Genomic DNA, 20134 nt, shown 5'->3' with positions numbered 1-20134 from the left:
ATTAAGCCTTCTGTGATTGGATTCACCTCTTTACATTTTAGGAGGAGGCACAATAACCCAATGGCACTTAACCAGGATGAGCTGCTCACCATTTTGATAAGAAGCTGGCTGTTGCCTTACTGAAGCAGCTTTTTTCCAGCTTTTGTCCACCTTAAAGCACACACTTCTTACCACACAAACGTTTGTTCTCCTCCTGGTAGGTGACAGCACACACTGTGATGGCTACGTTCTTGCTTTTGGCACCCTGTGTGACATGGTTGGTCATGGCACCCATTGTGTAGTCAACAAAATTGGTCACGGCACCTGGTTTGACATGGTTAGATTACAGCAGCCAATGTAATTTAATGGCAACACAGTTGGTCACAACACCTGAGGTGACGACAATATGGTTGGTCATGGCTCCTGATGTGGCAACCCAATTGGATTCTGTGAGGATGTTTCGCTGTGATCTTTGAACAGGAGTTAAAATGTCAGACACCATTCCCTCGAGAAAGGGTTATGCAATAATCTCACCTGCTGTGCCCTTTTTGCCTTTTTGTGTTCTGTTTACTGATTTCTGGGGGCCCAGCCTAGTCTTAATTTTTGGCATGGGTGTCATGTAAGCTGTGTTTTTTTTGGTACACTGGTGAGTATTTGGGTAATATTGTAAATATAAACAATTTTAATTTTAACAGTTAAATGCATAAAGTTCACTCAAGAAATGTAGGACCCCAAATTCTGTGTCGCTTCTGTGCAGCAACATACCCAGGACAGGACACAACCATTCATGTCTGTATGTAGACATCTGACTGGACGATCTGAGTCCTGAATCCCAGGGGTAGTGGGCTAGAGTAACTGTGTCACCTAAGTGCCTCTAAATTATATATAAAATAAATATATATTAAATAAATATAATAAATAATATTTAAGAATAAATAGACCACAATAGCTATAGTTAAATTTTTTTCCAAACACACAGTACTTATCTCTAATCATCTGAACATAATATAAGTTTAATATAAGAAAGAATGGCTGATGGACTCCATCTGAACATGCATCACATACTGTATATGTGAATAATGTGGTCTCGAAAATCTTATGCAATCAGAAAATTTAATACAAGTGAGTTTTTCTATCAATTTAATTCAAAAACTTTATTGTGATATGGTATGTTTCTTTATTATCCATGATCCTTTAGCTATGAACTGTCAATTGTGATAGTTGACATGCCATGTTTTTACTCATTGCCATAGACTAGCTGTCATGGCATCTATGATACCATAAACTCTGACTGCAGCACTTCATCCAATCTAACATGTGATTTAAGCTGTTGTGACATTACCTAATATGACTCCTGTCATGACAATTACTGTTGATATAATAATTGACATCAATGGTTATGACTGTTCATGACAACATCTGACATGACAGGTTAACAACATGCTTATGTAAGTGTCATTATAGAGGATCGAAGAAACCCATATTATGTTTATATTGTTACACTATATGGCCAAAAGTATATGGACCCCTGACCATGACCTTGATGAACATCCCGATCAAAAATCTTAATATTACTATGGAGTTGGTATTGCCCTTTGCAGTTCCAACAGTCTCCACTCTGCTGGCAATGTTCCAAGATTTTGGAGTATGTCTTTCTGTTTGATGTTGGATTTTAAGAAATGGGTTGCAGTCAGTGATTTAGTTCATTCTGAATCTGACTATTGGGTTTGAGGTAAAAACTCTGTGCAGGCCACACTAGTCTTTTTAAACCATGTCTTTACTGACTGTACTTTGTGCACAAGAAAACAATCATGCTACCTGTCCCAAACTGTTGATATTAGATTGAAAGCATTTAGGAAGGTAAAAGTTGGAACATTGTACATTATGTTATAAATTACTGATTTCATACACCTGGGCACTTGGGTGGTGCAGTGGTCTATTACACTAGCCCACCACTACACACCCACAGGGTCCAGATTCTAATCTCAACGGTGCTATCAGCCAGCCAGCCAGGCATCTTTCTGGCCATTCATCTAGCTTGGGGGAAGAGGGAGTGAAGACCTGGAATGAATTGGTGCTCTGTCCATTTTATTCTTGCATAAAAATAAAATTTTACACTTGTTAGCAATAGACATATTTACCTGTAAGTGTAATAATTGGGAGGGGTGTCCACATATTTTAGCAGTATGGAGTGTGCATTATACAGCGCTAAATGTCCATGCTCTGTGTGAATGACTAGAGTCATTAAGGGAAATGTGGCTTATAATGCATTCTATAATTCCTGAAGTCTTGTTTTCCCATGAGCTATTGTGTGCAACACCTATAATCTTTAATAGAGTCTGGTGTTCTTATGATAACCCACAAAAATATAGGAGGCAGTTTTGTCTTTTGTGTAATGAGGTGGTGAGGAAGGGCCGCACAGCATTTTCACAATTAAATTAATTCTGTACCCAAGTGCAGTGGCTAAACAGAACCAGAACCGAAAAGGAAGCCAAAAGGGTACAAATGTCAGCCAAAGGATAGAGCATGGCTGACCAGTAGAAAAATGGAAAACAAATTCAAACACCCAAGAAGGGATTCAATGTCCACATTCATTCTAATTGACCAAGTACTGGGTCCCGCTCTTCACTCAGCGAATGTCAAGCAGATGCCTTACAGTGTACACCAGGGCCTCTGGGTCTGGCAGTCTAAACACTGGGGCTGACTTGAGGCACTACTTACACTATTCAAATGTCTCCTATGCTTCTGGAATTCACTAAACCTCAGTTTGTTTTGGTGAGGTTGGTCAGGGGCACTGCAATTATGCTAAAGTTTCTTATGACCCATCAAAAGCAGTGTTGGACCTGCCAGACCATTGTAAGCGAGGCCATTCAGTCCTGGCTGGATCTATTTGAAGGTTACCTTTGGAAACCACAAGACCAAGGAAATCTATAGAGCTGCCATGAAACTGCAATTTCTCCAGCTTCACATAGAGGGGGTTTTGCCGAAGCAGATGAAGAATGTCCCTAATGTGTGCCACATGTTTGTCCAAGGTCTTACTATAGATGAGGATGTCATCTAGGTAGACCTCTGGCTCTGGCAGTTTAAACACTGGGGCTGACATGAGGCACTACTTACACTATTCAAATGTCTCCTATGCTTCTGGAATTTACTAAAACTCAGTTAGTTTTGGTGAGGTAGGTCAGAGGCACTGCAATGGTGCTAAAGTTTCCTATGAACCATCAAAAGCAGTGTTGGACCAGCCAGACCAATGTAGGCAAGGCCATTAGGTGATGGCCTTTGTCCTGGCTGGATCTGTTTGAAGGTTACCTCTGGAAACCACAAAGCCAAGGAAATCTATAGAGCTGCCATGAAACTGCAATTTCTCCAGCTTCACATAGAGGAGTTTTTGCAGGAGCAGATGAAGAATGTCCCTAATGTGTACCACATGTTTGTCCAAGGTCTTACTGTAGATGAGGATGTCATCTAGGTAGACAAATGCGTAGCACCCCAGTGCATCCCAGAGTACCTCATTAATGAATCGCTGAAAAACAGCTGGGGCATTTATTGGCCAGAAGGATCACTCTGTACCTGACTCTGACAGCGTCTTCTATTCATCCTTCTTCCTCACAGGTTAAAAATGCTTCACATTTCCAGTTTGATGAACACTGACTTGATTGAAATCTTTGCAGTCAACTGTAGGCTTAACAGGAATTCAAGGTCCAGTCCTTCTTCCCCTGCCTGACCTGGTAATGAGTGGTGATTTATGAAGCCAAGGACTAATGCCTCTCAGATGTTGTTGCCCATAGTTCTCTGTTCAAGGGTGGACGAGGAAAACAATGTTCGTGAGGTTGTGTAGTGCCAAAAAGTCATATGGGTGGTGGGGAGGGAGGACTTGGCATGGCTTTAACTAAAGACTTACTCGAGGATGTGGTACCTTTGACAAGGCAATCATCTCATGTGGTGCAGCAGCTTGGAAAGGAACACACAGGTCCCTCCTAAGGCAGAGGTTGTAGCTCTTTGTTACCACTTTGTATTTAAGTATATATATATATATATATATATATATATATATATATATATATATATATATATATATATATATATATATATATATATATATATATATATATATATATATATATAAATATACAGTGAGCGAACATTCGGACAGCAGACGGTGTTTTTTCTGTGTTTTCTTTATATTTTGTAAAATTCAATATTAAAATGTCCCCAAAGAATGTGCAGAGGAAGTGCAGTGGTGAGAAAATGAAAAAATGACTGTTTGTTGTGTTGTATAATTACTCCTGCCAGTAGCCGTCACTGTGTATCAGACAGAGGACACAGTGAGTGAAAGACAAGAAGGAAGTCGGCTGAGTAAAGTATTCTTTCTTTCACGCATTTACACCTACAAATACAACACTATTGAAGTAAAGAAGGAAATAATAGAGAAATATGAGAGTTAGTGTTGTTTCTGGTAGATACATTTTATATAAAAAAAAGATGGAAATGTATTATGGTGTATGGTACAGCACACGTACTGTACTGAAATGTGATGTGTGTTTATGTACTGTACAGTACTACTGTGTATTGTTGTTTATTACAGGAATGTCTATTCTATAATTTAAGATTTAAGGGGAAATATACTTGTATTTATAACAAAAAAGACCATTTAAGAAATTAGAAAGGTTAGGTAAGGGGGTGGTTTGGGATGTCTGGCACGGATTAATTCTATTTACATTATTTCTAATGGGAAAAATAGGTTTAACTAACGAACATTATAACTTAAGAACAGCCCTTTGGAACCAATTACATTTGTAAGTCAAGGGTCTACTGTATAAGGTGCAGCAGCAGTGTATGGATTTTAAAATACTGTGTACAGTTAAGAGATTAAAGGTTTTTTTGTGTGTAGAATTTCCTTTATCATCGCACACTTTTCTGATCACAGAACACTGTTGGCTTTATAATTTTGGTTGGAACTCTATTATCCTTCTAGAAATAACAATGAGGTGTTTAAAATCCCAACAACACTGCTGTACATGACACTTAGACAAACAAATCCCATGTTATTTTCATTTTAGTGTCATTGCAATGCTGAGAATGAGTCACCACCCAAACAATCTCTGTGGATTATTTAGGAAGAGTAAATAAACTTAAATTTATGTAAAAAAATTAATTCAATTCATTATATTCATTCATAAATTGAAAGTGTATATTTTAATTCAGAGCAGTTTATTCATAAGGATTTTAGTTGAGTAGAACTTTTAATCTAACTATAAAGGCGGAACTGATCCTTTATCTACAAATTTAATATTGTTTCATAACAATTTAGCAGCTGCAAATGACTGATACTGCCGAAATCATTGTATTACTTATCTAATTATCTGTAGTCACTTTGTTTATCCTGTTTTATTTTGCCTCAGGATATTATTGTGAATATTGCCTTCACTAAAATAATTTATTCCTAAAATAATGCTGGATTATAAACAGTGTTGCAAATGAACTACATAAATGCCATTCTATTTACTTGCACACTTTACTTTTATGTTTTAAAATACTTCATTTAATGTAGTAAAGCTAACCAGATGAGAGTCTTAGTGCCAAACTGCATATTACTGCACTAATTTGTATTTCAAAATTACTAATTGGGTAAAGATTTTGGACACTTGACTTACAGTTCTTCAGAGCTGAAAGATACCCCCACCACTCTTTCCTATACACAGCATTTTTCTAACTTTCCAACAGCACTGAATGACTGCCACCTATGTGAGGTTATTACTTTCATTAAAATGTTACTGGTTCTAAAAACTGCTTAGGCATTCATTTCCTCGTTTCCCTTCCTTCCTCACTCCTCTTGTTAATGCTTAATGCTTTTCTCTTGCTGTCTTGCTCTTGACCCTTAAATTGGAAATTAGACCTCATTACAATCACCAGCAATGGTCCATGTGTTTGCACCTGTCTGTGCCTAGGTCATCTAAATAACAAGCAGACAAAAGACTCCTAAATATTCAGCTACAGCATCTCAGCCTAATGTAAACACAGCAGACACATCCAGATAGCAATTACCCCATCTAGGCTAAATTAGTGTGTGTATGAGCTTAAAATTGGTGAACAAATACAGATGATGGGGCACAGAAATAAAAATAAGATCCCCTCTATAATGAGCTACCTGCTCTCAAACAAGTAATGGGTCTTAGGTGCTCAATCAGTGCTAACCAGGTTAACAGGTTACTGTAAAAAATGTAGCCTATGAATAATATAATTTTCATGCTTACTAAACCATTTATTGACCCGTCATGACCTGTAAATGGGGTAATTTTTATCCTGAAAGAGACCACTTTATCTGAGCACAACATCTAACTGCAGTTAGCAGCAGTACCATTAGGTACTGGACTAGTAATTAGAAGGTCATTGGTTCAAGCCCCACCACTGCCAGGTTGCTGCTGTTGGGCCCTTAAGCAAGGCCCTTAACCCTCAATTGCTCAGACTGTATAATGTAACTGTAATTTAAGGAGCAGGACAAAGGTGTAATGGACAAAGGCGTCTGCTAAATGCTGTAAATGTAAATTACCTTTATTAATGTTAATGTAATAATAATAATTATAATGATAATTGCATGGGTGGCAGAGTAAATTACCCTAACTCACCACGATCCATAGTAATCTATGTCTAAGAAAGGGGGAGGTGTTGCTAAGATGGAATAGCACCTTGTTGGGGGTGTTTTACTGCATTGCGTGCAGTAAATATAAATAGTATATGAAATAATGCAACCAGCAGAATGAAGTGCAGTTGCAAATACGCACAGCATGTATGCAATATGATACACTGGTGAAAATAGACATACAGCAGTGTTGATATTTGCGATGATACTGTAAGAAAATATCATTGAACTTGCTCAATGTGGTTTCATTATTCTCAGCTTGTTTTTGGATTGTGTAGGAAGTCATGACTCATGAGGTTGCACAGTTTCCAGTGCAATTCACACTGACGTTTAAACACTTACTGCTAAACTGCTTACTAATACCACAACAATGCAGGCTGACTTATATCAGTTTAAAATCAGCCTGACGTCAGAGTTTGTCGGTGAAAAAAGGTTGTTTCAGTATTGTGGACTGAAATCCAATGCACAAATGATGAATGTGAGAGGCTCAGACAGATAGGTCTGAGTGATGGTTAGTGTCAGTTTCTCTTTCTTCTCTTGTTTATCAGATGCTGCTTGAAATGTCCAGGGAGGAAAATAGAATGTACAACTCCCATAGACTATTCCTTGGAGACAATTTAAGAGAATAGTTTTCACTCAATAGTCCACATCTCTAGAAAATGCAACAAATAAAATGTCTCTGTACTGCTGTACTGGGTGTTAGATACAATGTTATTTTTCCTCTCTTCTGGAACATTCTGTACTTATGTTAACCCTGCGTCCTAGTCACATACACATGTACATGTACATGTACACACACACACACACACAAATCCTTAACCTTCTCTTTTTTGGTTTTGATGCAGTGGAAAACTTTGTTCCAATGTTTTTCTTAGAATTTGCTAATGGCTGCTCATATATTATTATATTTTCATCATAACATATATATACTGTATATATACTTCTGTATTCAAGCATTAAAAGCAGATCTGCTAAGAAAGGACATAAGTGTCACTTCTTTTAATCTCCTGGTGCAAAACACAATAGGGGGATAAAAATTAAATTATTACATTATGTGAATTTATATATGTGTAATGGGGCAGGTCTTGCCTCACCACTGAGGCGATAGGTGTAGCCCGGTACCACCTACAGGAACTAAAAATGATCCCATCTTGCAATATGCATAACCAAGGTAGAACAATACCATGGCTAAAAAGGCACAAACAAAAAGGTTTGAAGGGAAAATAAAAGTGGTGACCAAACAAATTGTCATTCAGCCTGCTAAATCCAACCAGTTCTCTCACCAACCTTCTCCACTTACTTGAGTCATTGGACTTCAGACTACATGTGCCAGGAGTTAGCGGGAGGTCACGGGGCACTGCAACAGCAACCAATCCAAACTATGTGTTTGGTTCTGTGTCACCACAACACTAATGGTGATACCTGTGACTGATTACACTATATGTGTATATTAAACCAAAGTGTGTGTCTGGTACTTTGTCAAGTACTACCAACCTCCCCTTGTTACATACCAAGCGTTTTCTTGTTATTTGGCCTTACCGCGTTTGACTGCTTTTTGGAATGCCCTTATTTTGCATTTGTCATCGTATTTGAATTCTGGTCTTTTGGTAAACATTTGATAGAATATTCCACCAGTTATGCATACGGCTAAAAACAAGAATATGATTTCCAATAAACAACCAAGGACAAGTTCTGGGTGAGCGCCAAACTCTCTTGGAAAACTTGGTTCTTACTCAACAATAGAGTCAAAAGGAGGCTCAGATGGCTTGCACTGCTGGCCACCTTAATGACTTATATACCCACTTGCTATTGATTCCTTCATTCAGTCACCCCAGTGTTGTGACTTTAACTTATAACCTACCCACTATTCATTTATAATCCCTTAAAGTATGACAAATGTGATGAATTGTTTGAGAAGTGCAAAGGGTTTTGCTGCAGTGTTCTTTGTATTTTAACTATTCTCTACTTTGTTACAATCAGCCACAGTGTTACACTGAGCCACAGCAGTATGACCTAATATGTAGTCATCATATCACTTATCACTGTTTAAAACCGGAATTTTGACTGATCGTTCCTGTGAAGGCAGGTCAAATGGGAAATAAACTTTGTCAGGGCAATTGTTCTGTCGCTGAATACATCCTTACATTCTGCATATTTTCTGCTGGCAATGAAATGAGCCAGCGTTACAGGTTACATTCTAAAATGGACTTAATACAGATAGCAGAATTGCCTTGTAAATATAAAAGACTCTCTCTAGAGGAAGTGTATAATCTGGCTATTTGGTTGGATCATCTCTTTCAAACTCGCCGACCCAAGGGAGCCTTAACTGGTTCCATTCCCTATGGTACGTCTCCCAAATGTAGCAGAAAAACTGAAGAAGGTGACTTTCGCAGTCAGAAGCACAGTGAGTCAGTCTAATGCTGTGTGATTCCTCACGGCTAACACAGGATAAAAGACTTTGCAGACTACATGGAGGTCTGTGTTTTTATTGTAGTGCTAGTAACCTTGTCTGCGGAATTGCCTGGTGCGGCTGCAGAAAACTCCCTGCCAATCCCTGGAAAGCGTGTGGAGAGTACTCCATGCGCTAATGTAATAAGTAATCCCACAAAGGGCTTGGTCTCTAAGCCATTTCTTTTTCCTTTTACTTTGCACTGCTCCAGAACTGTCTCTGTTGTGTTTGTGTTTCCAGCTTTGATTGATTCAGGCACAGAACGGAACTTCATAATGCCCGGATTGTGAAACAACTGTGAAATCCTTTAAGGCATGGCTGCGCTTCATGTCCCATGATGGGGAACCTCTAGGAGCGGGTGTTGTTTTACAAATTACTGTTGCTGTCAGGTTGGAGACCAGTGCGTTACATTTTTAAAATGTTAGTTTTTTTGTCATGAACTCTTAGCCACTAAACTAGCTTAAGAGGAATAAAGACATTGGCTAGAGGGTGCCAATCATCTGTTTTGCGCATAAAACCACATCAGATACGCTGGTCATTGTTCTTCTCGTTTCCAGTTTAAGAGTACTTATTGCTCCGGCTGTTGAAATAGCAAGGCTAGTGCACCTGTAAGTCTTGTTTAGAGGAACTGTCATGTCAATCATCTGTGCCTTAATGCTGACTCTGCTGGCCAAATTTGGCAGTGCACAGGGACATGACTCTGAGCCCAAACACCGATCTCAGACTTCCCGAGTCTCCCGCATATACATAGCGGCTCCCTGATGCCCGCAAGTCAGATAAAATCTCCCGGAATCTAGAACGAGCGGCCAAGAGCGACACAAACGGGCACGCAGGCGACACAGTCTTTTTTCCCCGATCGTGTATTAAATCCGTTATCTGATATACAATCTAGCGCACTGTGTAGGGAACATAAATCAATTGTCTAATATACTGTCTAGTGCACTATGTAGGGAACATAAATCCGTTATCTGATATACGTTTTAGTGCACTATGTAGGGAACATATTTAATTATGTAATACACTATGTAGTGCACTTTGTAAGGAACACAAATCATCATCTAGTTATACTTTTTAGTGCACTATGTAGTGAACATGAATTCGTTATCTAATACACCAGCTAGTGCACTATGTAGCGAACATAAATCCGTGATCTGATATACAATCTAGTGCACTGTGTAAGAAACATAAACCAATTGTCTAATTCACTATCTAGTGTACTACGTAGGGAACATAAATTCATATCTAAAATACTATCTAGTGCACTATTTTTTTTTTTGGGCTTGGGGGGTCGGGGTCGAGGTCTGGGTCCAGGGGTACCTCCCTGAAATGAGTTTTTGCAACTTGGGATGTCTGCGATCTACACATTAGGTGGGCTTGTTACAATATAGTTATGGGTCTGGTAGCCTCACTTTGAATCTGGAGATTAAAGCACAGCATCTTACATTTACATTTACACAGCATTTAGCAAACACTCTTATCCAGAGTGACATACACAAGTGCCTTCCTCAGTAAACATCTCCTTACTGTTGGACAAACAGTGTGTAAGTATACTTATCTGCTGAAAAGCATTTTTTTAAAATATAGAAAAAAAACAGAAGGGGTTTTATTTTCAGTAAGTACAAGGTTAGTTTCTGTTGAAGTTATCTTTAGTTGTCTATTGAAGACTGCAAGAGACTCAGCTGCTTATTTTGCCACCTGGATGCTAGTTCAGAGAACAGCCTTGATATCTATGAGTGTTATCAAGTGTGATGACTATATATCACTAAGAATATATATCAGCTTAGTCATTAAAATCCGTAGACGATAAGCTAAGCATTTTACCACATAATAGTATATTCATGAAACATTATTTAAAATTTGATATTGTTTACCATGAATTTTAAACAGTACAGGTACTAAACCCGTATTTAATTTCTACAAAATAACATGATACATTCATACCACATACAACCTTACAAAATAATGAAAAGATATTGGTAGATGAATGAACTTACTATGGATTGGGTTTATTCAGTTCATTGTATGCTTTTTGATAGCATTCTGTTCACGCATCATGAATCCTTGGTGTCTCTACTTAAACTCTTGTGTGCCAAACTTCATTAAGTAAGCTGTCAACCTTAAGAAGAGTAGGTAAAGCTGTTTTATAATTTTATTAAATTGTTGTCAAGATGTTATGTCCCCAGGCTGGTAATTGAAATGTTGGCTTTGTGACAGTTGAGTCAGCTTTTTCCTAAATTGAGCAGGAGGTTGAAAAAAAAAAAATCCTTTTTTTTTTTTTTTTTTTTTTTTAAATATTTTTCACTTGTGTTTGTTTTGCTTAGATATATACAATGCTCTTATCTGTATGATTTTATGCATTGTGCTGCTGTCACAGGAATGAGTAGGTACACCATTAAAGTGTCAGGCTTGTACACAGAAGTCCACTTAATTTGCCCTACCTTACCTGTAAGTGTTTGTAATAACCATATTTCTTTTTATTCTGGGACTGCTGTAACACGAGGGAAACTAAACAGTTAAGCAGACCTGACATTGCTATAGGCTTACAGTCTGCTCAGCAAGATACAAGTTCTTGCTTTTGCTTTTCTTTGTTCATTTGTCTGCTTTACTTTTGGTATCCACTAGATCTTCTTATTGAATACTTTTTTCTTTCTTTTGATGGCTGAAATATGAGGGGTGTCTGACAGACAAAAGGGTATTGAATTCTTTGACAGGCTGTGGTAACCATGAAGGTAAATTGAAGGTTGGTTACTTCTGACAAGCAGAGGTACTGATTGAGCTGCTTGGCTGAGTAAGCTGTATCTTGGTTGTGTTGATGGCTGGACCATCAAAGGCATCTGTTTGTTTAACTGGTGATGAAACATTTGGCAGCTTCTTGAGGTTTACAAGTTTGGAGACTTCAGAGGGCTTGCTTTTGGGATTTAGTTCAGTGCAGTAAAACCATGCTTTTTCTTGTTTGGATTAATTTCAACTTTGGACTTGGTCATTATATACTGCAGACTGAATTAACATTACAATTTGACATTACGCCTTGCGGATTGTGATTTACTCATCACATCAACAGCGGCACTGTAGATTATATTCTTTATAGTATGTATATTTTGTAGTAATTTTGGAAATTAAAAAATAATGAAGCAAAAAGGGAAAATCATAGTATATTAGCCTTGGAATAACCATGTCTAAACTACAGTGAGAGTCACTATCTTATAACTGAAGGAATCTTGAAACATTGCTAAAATCCAAGGGTATAGAAACAACTGTCTCAGCACAGACATATATTGTCATATATACAGTACAATTAAAAATTGTATTCTGAACCACTCAGGTGGCGCAGCGGTGAAAACACACGCTAGCACACCAGAGCTGGGATCTCGAATACATTGTATCAAATCTCAGCTCTGCCATCCAGCTGGGCTGAGTGGCCACATGAACAACGATTGGCCTGTTGTTCATATATACGGGTGGGGTATTAAACCGGTAATGCCAAGTTCACACTACACGACTTTCTGATTTGTCGGGTCACTGTACAGTTCACACTACACGACTGAATCTTTTGCACTCGGGAGTCTTTCAGTCGGTGTGTATTTCACACTACACAACTGATCGGCGATAGGGGGTTTCACACTACACGACCTATCACCAACTGGAATCACAGGCGAGCTTCTCTGGTCTCCCAAACTACGTTTTGTCACGAAAACAAACGCGAGAAGTGACGAGGGGTTTATTGATACCATGTCCAAAAATGCACGTCAACAAGTAGCAAGTGATCAAAGTGTTTGTGCGCTGATGTGAGAACGATCGGGTCAGAAATACTGTAAAACGTGTGTGTGTGCCGGTGTATTCTGATATAAACTATATTATCCCCGTATCTTGCATTATCGTTGGCTGTTCGACACAGCACTCAGATCAGATATCTGACATGCTAGAAATCTCAATCCGGTCGCCGCGCACTCGGCAAGCCGGTCGGATGGAGTTGTTGAGTATTTCACACATGGCGACTGAGTGCCGAGTTTTGATCGCCGAGCGAACGCCGAGTTGCTCCCGAGCCGGCAAATCTAGCACCGACCAGTCGCCGAGCGAAATCTGGCCGAAAATCGTGTAGTGTGAACTAGGCATTAGGGACACCTCGTAACTGATGCACTATGACCGCTGCTGGCTCTTGATGGCGTCTGCACAGAGGTGGGGAAAGAGTGCGGATCAGGGTGTGTCTCTCCGTACACAAGGCTGATTCGCATATATGCATATATCGCCTAGTGTGGGTGTCAAAATGTGGGCTATAATTCCATCATAGCAATGCCAAACCAGACATGTGTGCAATTCTTTCCTCATATGGGTAATGTAGATGTTGGATACTGTTTCATTTTCCTTTACAGCCATTTAGCAGATGCTTTTATCCAATGTTAATGATTACGGTTTAAGTAATTGAGGGCTAAGGGCCTTGCTCAAGGATCCAACAATGGCAACCTTCCATTTACCTTCCAGTACCTTAATGGTTACCAATGCCTTAAACATTGATGTTTTTTATATCCCAGTGTGCATGTACTGTATATTTACTGTTACATTAATGCCATTTAGCAGATGCTTTTATGCAATGACACTTTTAATTGTGACCAAATACAGTGCAGCCAATTAAGGATTGAGGACCTTGCTCGGAGGCCCAACAGTGGAACCTTGGTGGCGTGGGCTGGAACTATTGACCCATAGATCACTAGTCTAGGACCCTTACCGCTGTGTGATGAAGTATGTGTGATGTTCATTACAACATTACAACTCGAAGACCATTTAAATCTTCTAATACCAGCAAACCAATTAAACCTGGTTTAAGCAGGATCAGTCGGTGTTAGGCTGCCAAAAGCTTCTAGGACAGTTTCAATGTCATTTATTGTGTCAAAATGCTGACAAATATACAGTGTATCACAAAAGTGAGTCCACCCCTCACATTTCTGCAAATATTTTATTATATCTTTTCATGGGACAACACTATAGACATGAAACTTGGATATAACTTAGAGTAGTCAGTGTACAGCTTGTATAGCAGTGTAGATTTACTGTCTTCTGAAAATAACTCAACACACAGCCATTAATGTCTAAATAGCTGGCAACATAAGTGAGTACACCCCACAGTGAACATGTCCAAATTGTGTCCAAATGTGTCGTTGTCCCTCCCTGGTGTCATGTGTCAAGGTCCCAGGTGTAAATGGGGAGCAGGGCTGTTAAATTTGATGTTTTGGGTACAATTCTCTCATACTGGCCACTGGATATTCAACATGGCACCTCATGGCAAAGAACTCTCTGAGGATGTGAGAAATAGAATTGTTGCTCTCCACAAAGATGGCCTGGGCTATAAGAAGATTGCTAACACCCTGAAACTGAGCTACAGCATGGTGGCCAAGGTCATACAGCGGTTTTCCAGGACAGGTTCCACTCGGAACAGGCTTCGCCAGGGTCGACCAAAGAAGTTGAGTCCACGTGTTCGGCGTCATATCCAGAGGTTGGCTTTAAAAAATAGACACATGAGTGCTGCCAGCATTGCTGCAGAGGTTGAAGACGTGGGAGGTCAGCCTGTCAGTGCTCAGACCATACGCTGCACACTGCATCAACTCGGTCTGCATGGTCGTCATCCCAGAAGGAAGCTGACGCACAAGAAAGCCCGCAAACAGTTTGCTGAAGACAAGCAGTCCAAGAACATGGATTACTGGAATGCCCTGTGGTCTGACGAGACCAAGATAAACTTGTTTGGCTCAGATGGTGTCCAGCATGTGTGGCGGTGCCCTGGTGAGAAGTACCAAGACAACTGTATCTTGCCTACAGTCAAGCATGGTGGTGGTAGCATCATGGTCTTGGGCTGCATGAGTGTTGCTGGCACTGGGGAGCTGCAGTTCATTGAGGGAAACATGAATTCCAACATGTACTGTGACATTCTGAAACAGAGCATGATCCCCTCCCTTCGAAAACTGGGCCTCATGGCAGTTTTCCAACAGGATAACGACCCCAAACACAACCTCCAAGATGACAACTGCCTTGCTGAGGAAGCTGAAGGTAAAGGTGATGGACTAAACCCAATTGAGCACCTGTGGCGCATCCTCAAGTGGAAGGTGGAGGAGTTCAAGGTGTCTAACATCCACCAGCTCCGTGATGTCATCATGGAGGAGTGGAAGAGGATTCCAGTAGCAACCTGTGCAGCTCTGGTGAATTCCATGCCCAGGAGGGTTAAGGCAGTGCTGGATAATAATGGTGGTCACACAAAATATTGACACTTTGGGCACAATTTGGACATGTTCACTGTGGGGTGTACTCACTTATGTTGCCAGCCATTTAGACATTAATGGCTGTGTGTTGAGTTCTTTTCAGAAGACAGAAAATCTACACTGCTATACAAGTTGTACACTGACTACTCTAAGTTATATCCAAGTTTCATGTCTATAGTGTTGTCCCATGAAAAGATATAATAAAATATTTGCAGAAATGTGAGGGGTGTACTCACTTTTGTGATACACTGTATGCACTCAAAAGTTTCAGCCTTTATAAGATGTCCATCTTTTAACAGTCCTTGGATACATATCAGATAAATCTGTGACAAAAAATAATCATGCCACCCTGGTTTATTAAAAGAAACAAAGCAGGTTAAGATATTTTGGGATTTGTCTGGTGTAAAAATGTGCCAGTGTCAAGGAGACCTAAAAAGATTTTTATCTGTCCATCTGTATCTGGGTTTATCTGTATTTACAGTAACTCTTTATGATCAAACTGTGACCTTTATGATAAAGATGTTTACATTTAAAACGAACTATTATTAATGTTAGTGTTAAAATGCAGCATAACTCTTAAACCACAACAGGAAAATGGCTGAACTGTTGCAAGTGCATTTTTGAACCATATGATGCAGCAAATTACCAATGTGTCCACAATCTTTCCTCTCAGCAAGGTGAAGCTTAAGGATAAAGGATAAATGCTTGTCAAGGTGCCCCAGTTAGGCTCATGCCTCTTTCTTTTACCTTTTTTTCAGTTCCATGGCTGCTTTGAGACCATCAGGACTTCTGAGATGCAGAATGTGGATCCTGTTTGCCCTCGTCCACCTCACTATGGATCTGTCTATGTGTGCTCCAGCAGGGACAGGGCTTAAGCTGCTGCCTCGGTCACTGCCTCGTTTACGCCCTCGCCTCCTTCCCAGTCGGGACGTACCTAATGGACAGCACTGGAGGACTCTGGGTACCTGGCAGCGTGGTCTCCCACCTCCAGTACCAACACTTGGCTATAAAGGAGGAGGAAGAGAGGACTTGGGGACCAAACCGCGGCCTCAGAGGCGCAAACGTTATCTTTGTGAGGAGTGTGGCTCCAGCTTTACAGCCTCAGATGGAGGCGAGTCACTGGAGTTTTTGGAAGGGAGTAAAGCCAACATTTTGCAGTACTTGTTGCGATCACGCAGGCAGTTGAAGTGGGATAATTATGACAGTTCGCAGGAAGGCAGGACCACCACTGTGGCAGGATTTATTGACTGGGGACCCACAGGGGTGGATGGGGGGGTGGAGGATGAGATTAATATAGTACACAACACCATGGCCACTACAAAGGCCACAACCACCACTACCACCACCACAAGTACCACCACAACACGCAGCCCACAAAGGACTCACGTGGTGGTCACTACTATCCACCCCAGGAGGCTAAGCACCACTCAGCCCACTGTTAACCTCGGAGTGACTGCCAGGCCACAAAAGCCATTCGGGGACACACCAGGTAAGAGGAAATAGAGTCAATAATGTACTGAATTTAATTCTGCTCTATGTTTAAAGGTATTGGTAAATTGGTAAATATCATATGCACATAAATAACCATTTTATTAAAAAATGAAACTAGATTGTTACACTACATTAGTAACAACAATTATAATTTGCTCCTCCTGACAAGTTAAAAATTGTCCCAGTTTTAGGTTGGTTTTAAATCATTGTCTTGTAAAATATTCATGTGATAATCATGTCATGTAGTCTGGACAGTTTAAAGTAAAAATCTTTAATGGAGGCAATGCACCTTCATATGAAAATGATCTAAGCAGTCATTCATATTCATAGATAAAAATAATATCTGTAGTAGCAATAATACCAGTAGTTTTATGCAAGCCAAACTCAGTCTTTCTCCCAAGCATTTCCAATTCCCCACTACAGTTCTTTTAACGCCTACACCTTTTCCATGCTAGGGCCTTGACCAGACAGCAGGAGTCACTTTTGCAGCAGCAATGACTTTCTCTTTCTTAAACATGGTTGATTGTGTCTGCTGAGTGCCTGGCCAGCCTGGTAGCACCGCTGAAGGTTAAACTCTCTGTGGTGTTGGGCATGCATATTAAACTACTGTGTCATTAATTTATACAAAATGCAGAAATTACTGCTCAAGCAAGCAATATATGGCTACTGGCTGCCATGTCTGTGTGTATCTAAAGTCACATTTATGCATAAAAAATGCCATATGATTTCAGGTCTCAAGAAACAACCAGGGGTCTGATTCAAAAGCATAGTTTAAAAGTTCTTACACCAGAGTTGTATAGTCGAAAAAAAATTATATTGTAGCGTCGGCACAGGCTTTACCCAGAAAGCCTTGCGGCAGTGGTGTCTAAGCTCACCGTAGCCGTGTATCCCGTTGTTGGGAGTGGGGTGGCTGCGGTGAGGGTTGGGTAAGTAGCTTATATGTTTGTCTGTTGTATGAATGTATGTGTGTATGAATGGGTGTCTGTCCCTAAACCACTGAATGAACTGCCAAAAGCAGCTCACTTGCGGCCCTGACACTATCCTTCCTGCTCGCCGGCGCCACAATATTTTTGTATTTATAGTAGTAAAGTAGAAATATGTCAAAAGCAAATAGCAGCTTTTACTTGGATACATTTCCCAAGACTTGCCTTCTGTAGTGAAGAGAAACAGAAAGATGCTGTATATATTATACAAATAATATATATATATATATATATATATATATATATATATATATATATATATATATATTATTTGTAGTTGGAAGTTAATTTTTTGGGTTACCGTTTGACAGTTTTCTGACTACATATTGTAAACACTCTTTACCTTTACAATTGCTGTTACTACTACTGCTACCAGTACAATGATCACACTACAGTACTATTAATATTACAACCGCTACTGCTACTATTACTAGCAATACTACTACTACCACACTGCAAACAAGGACACACAGTGCCATTGATGTAAAGCACCAGTGTAAAGTGTGAAGAAAAATTTTTTTTCTCCCTGTAACAATTTTGGGCTAGGATGAGACGGGGGGGGGGGGGGGGGCACATACGCAGAGATGTTTAATAAAAGTATTTAATAATAACAGACAACACAACTGCCTTCTTATATGTCCTACACATTACACCTTAAACAAGGTGCAGCAGTGGGTAATTAGCAGCAGGGGACCAATCATAATGAGGGGTGTGGCACGTAACACGTAAACATGGCTCCAGGAGCTCAAAGAGGCTGGATTTGTGACACTCCCCAGGATTTGTGTCCTTGCAAGTCCTTTTTTTGATCTAGTACCTTGGGAATTGATTCTTCACAAACAATGTTTTTTATAATGACCTCACAAAGAATCACAGTTTTTCTCTTTATAATGTTATTACAGTACAATTTTACAGAGTGCTAAAAACACACAAAAAAACTTGCTTTATTTAAAACTCTGCAGTCTGAGATATTAAGATGACTATTATATATACTTTTGGCAGCACTGTAGTTCTATAGGAAATGTGATAGTATTTTGCTAAATATAGATACTCTTGCTGGCACCCCTGTTGCGAGTTCAGTCTTTGAAATCACTTCTATATGTGCAGCAAGCAGAATAATCTAATATTTGCAGCTCAATATGTGTAACTTGTTTGTAGTTTTCTCTCCTGAAGAACCACACGTTCAGAGACTTATACCCACTTTCTTTTTATCTCCTGGTACTTTCTTCTGGATTTGTTATGTCATGCAGCTTCTGTGCATGTTAAATGATACTGTGGCATCAATGCAGGCAAGGACGAGTCAAGAAGAGTTCTTTGCTCATTTTATTAAAAAGACTGGCTCACTGATATAAATCAGAGGGCGGGTCAGACACAAAACCTGCCTTAAAGCTGATAATACACATATGAGGGCTAGAGCAACCAAAAACAGAATGATAATTGAACTGTACTGATTACTAAACAACCTACACTAAATGGTACATCCGGCACTACAGACTATCCTTAATCAAACCCAAATTTATTTACATTAACTGAATTATTTACATTTTATTGTCCTTTTTAGAGGTGCGGTGCAATGCATCCTGGGAAAGGCCAGGATAACCACCCCCCATCTCTCCCGAGAGGGACGCATGGCATTCGGGTAGTAGCAAAATACACTCCAATAGAATAGAATGCCTTTTTTTTGTCATATATACAGTGTATCACAAAAGTGAGTACACCCCTCACATTTCTGCAGATATTTAAGTATATCTTTTCATGGGACAACACTGACAAAATGACACTTTGACACAATGAAAAGTAGTCTGTGTGCAGCTTATATAACAGTGTAAATTTATTCTTCCCTCAAAATAACTCAATATACAGCCAATAATGTCTAAACCACCGGCAACAAAAGTGAGTACACCCCTTAGTGAAAGTTCCTGAAGTGTCAATATTTTGTGTGGCCACAATTATTTCCCAGAACTGCCTTAACTCTCCTGGGCATGGAGTTTACCAGAGCTTCACAGGTTGCCACTGGAATGCTTTTCCACTCCTCCATGACGACATCACGGAGCTGGCGGATATTCGAGACTTTGCGCTCCTCCACCTTCCGCTTGAGGATGCCCCAAAGATGTTCTATTGGGTTTAGGTCTGGAGACATGCTTGGCCAGTCCATCATCTTTACCCTCAGCCTCTTCAATAAAGCAGTGGTCGTCTTAGAGGTGTGTTTGGGGTCATTATCATGCTGGAACACTGCCCTGCGACCCAGTTTCCGGAGGGAGGGGATCATGCTCTGCTTCAGTATTTCACAGTACATATTGGAGTTCATGTGTCTCTCAATGAAATGTAACTCCCCAACACCTGCTGCACT

The 20134-nt window shown here is 39.8% G+C and overlaps 1 protein-coding gene across 1 annotated transcript in view; it reads left to right on the top strand.

Annotated features, from left to right (window-relative positions):
- The first annotated feature begins 16075 nt into the window (after window positions 1-16075).
- The window catches only part of ajap1 (adherens junctions associated protein 1), a 41651-nt gene continuing 37592 nt past the window's right edge, over window positions 16076-20134 (top strand). The window contains exon 1 of the mRNA XM_062998452.1: window positions 16076-16802. Within this exon, the coding sequence (XP_062854522.1) occupies window positions 16076-16802 (727 nt within the window). The remainder of the gene's footprint in view (window positions 16803-20134) is intronic.

This window comes from Trichomycterus rosablanca, chromosome 7, assembly GCF_030014385.1.
Source record: "Trichomycterus rosablanca isolate fTriRos1 chromosome 7, fTriRos1.hap1, whole genome shotgun sequence".
In the NCBI taxonomy this organism is placed as follows: Eukaryota; Metazoa; Chordata; class Actinopteri; order Siluriformes; family Trichomycteridae; genus Trichomycterus; species Trichomycterus rosablanca.
The sequence above is the reverse complement of the archived record's forward strand: the minus strand, read 5'-3'. Positions and strand labels throughout refer to the sequence as shown.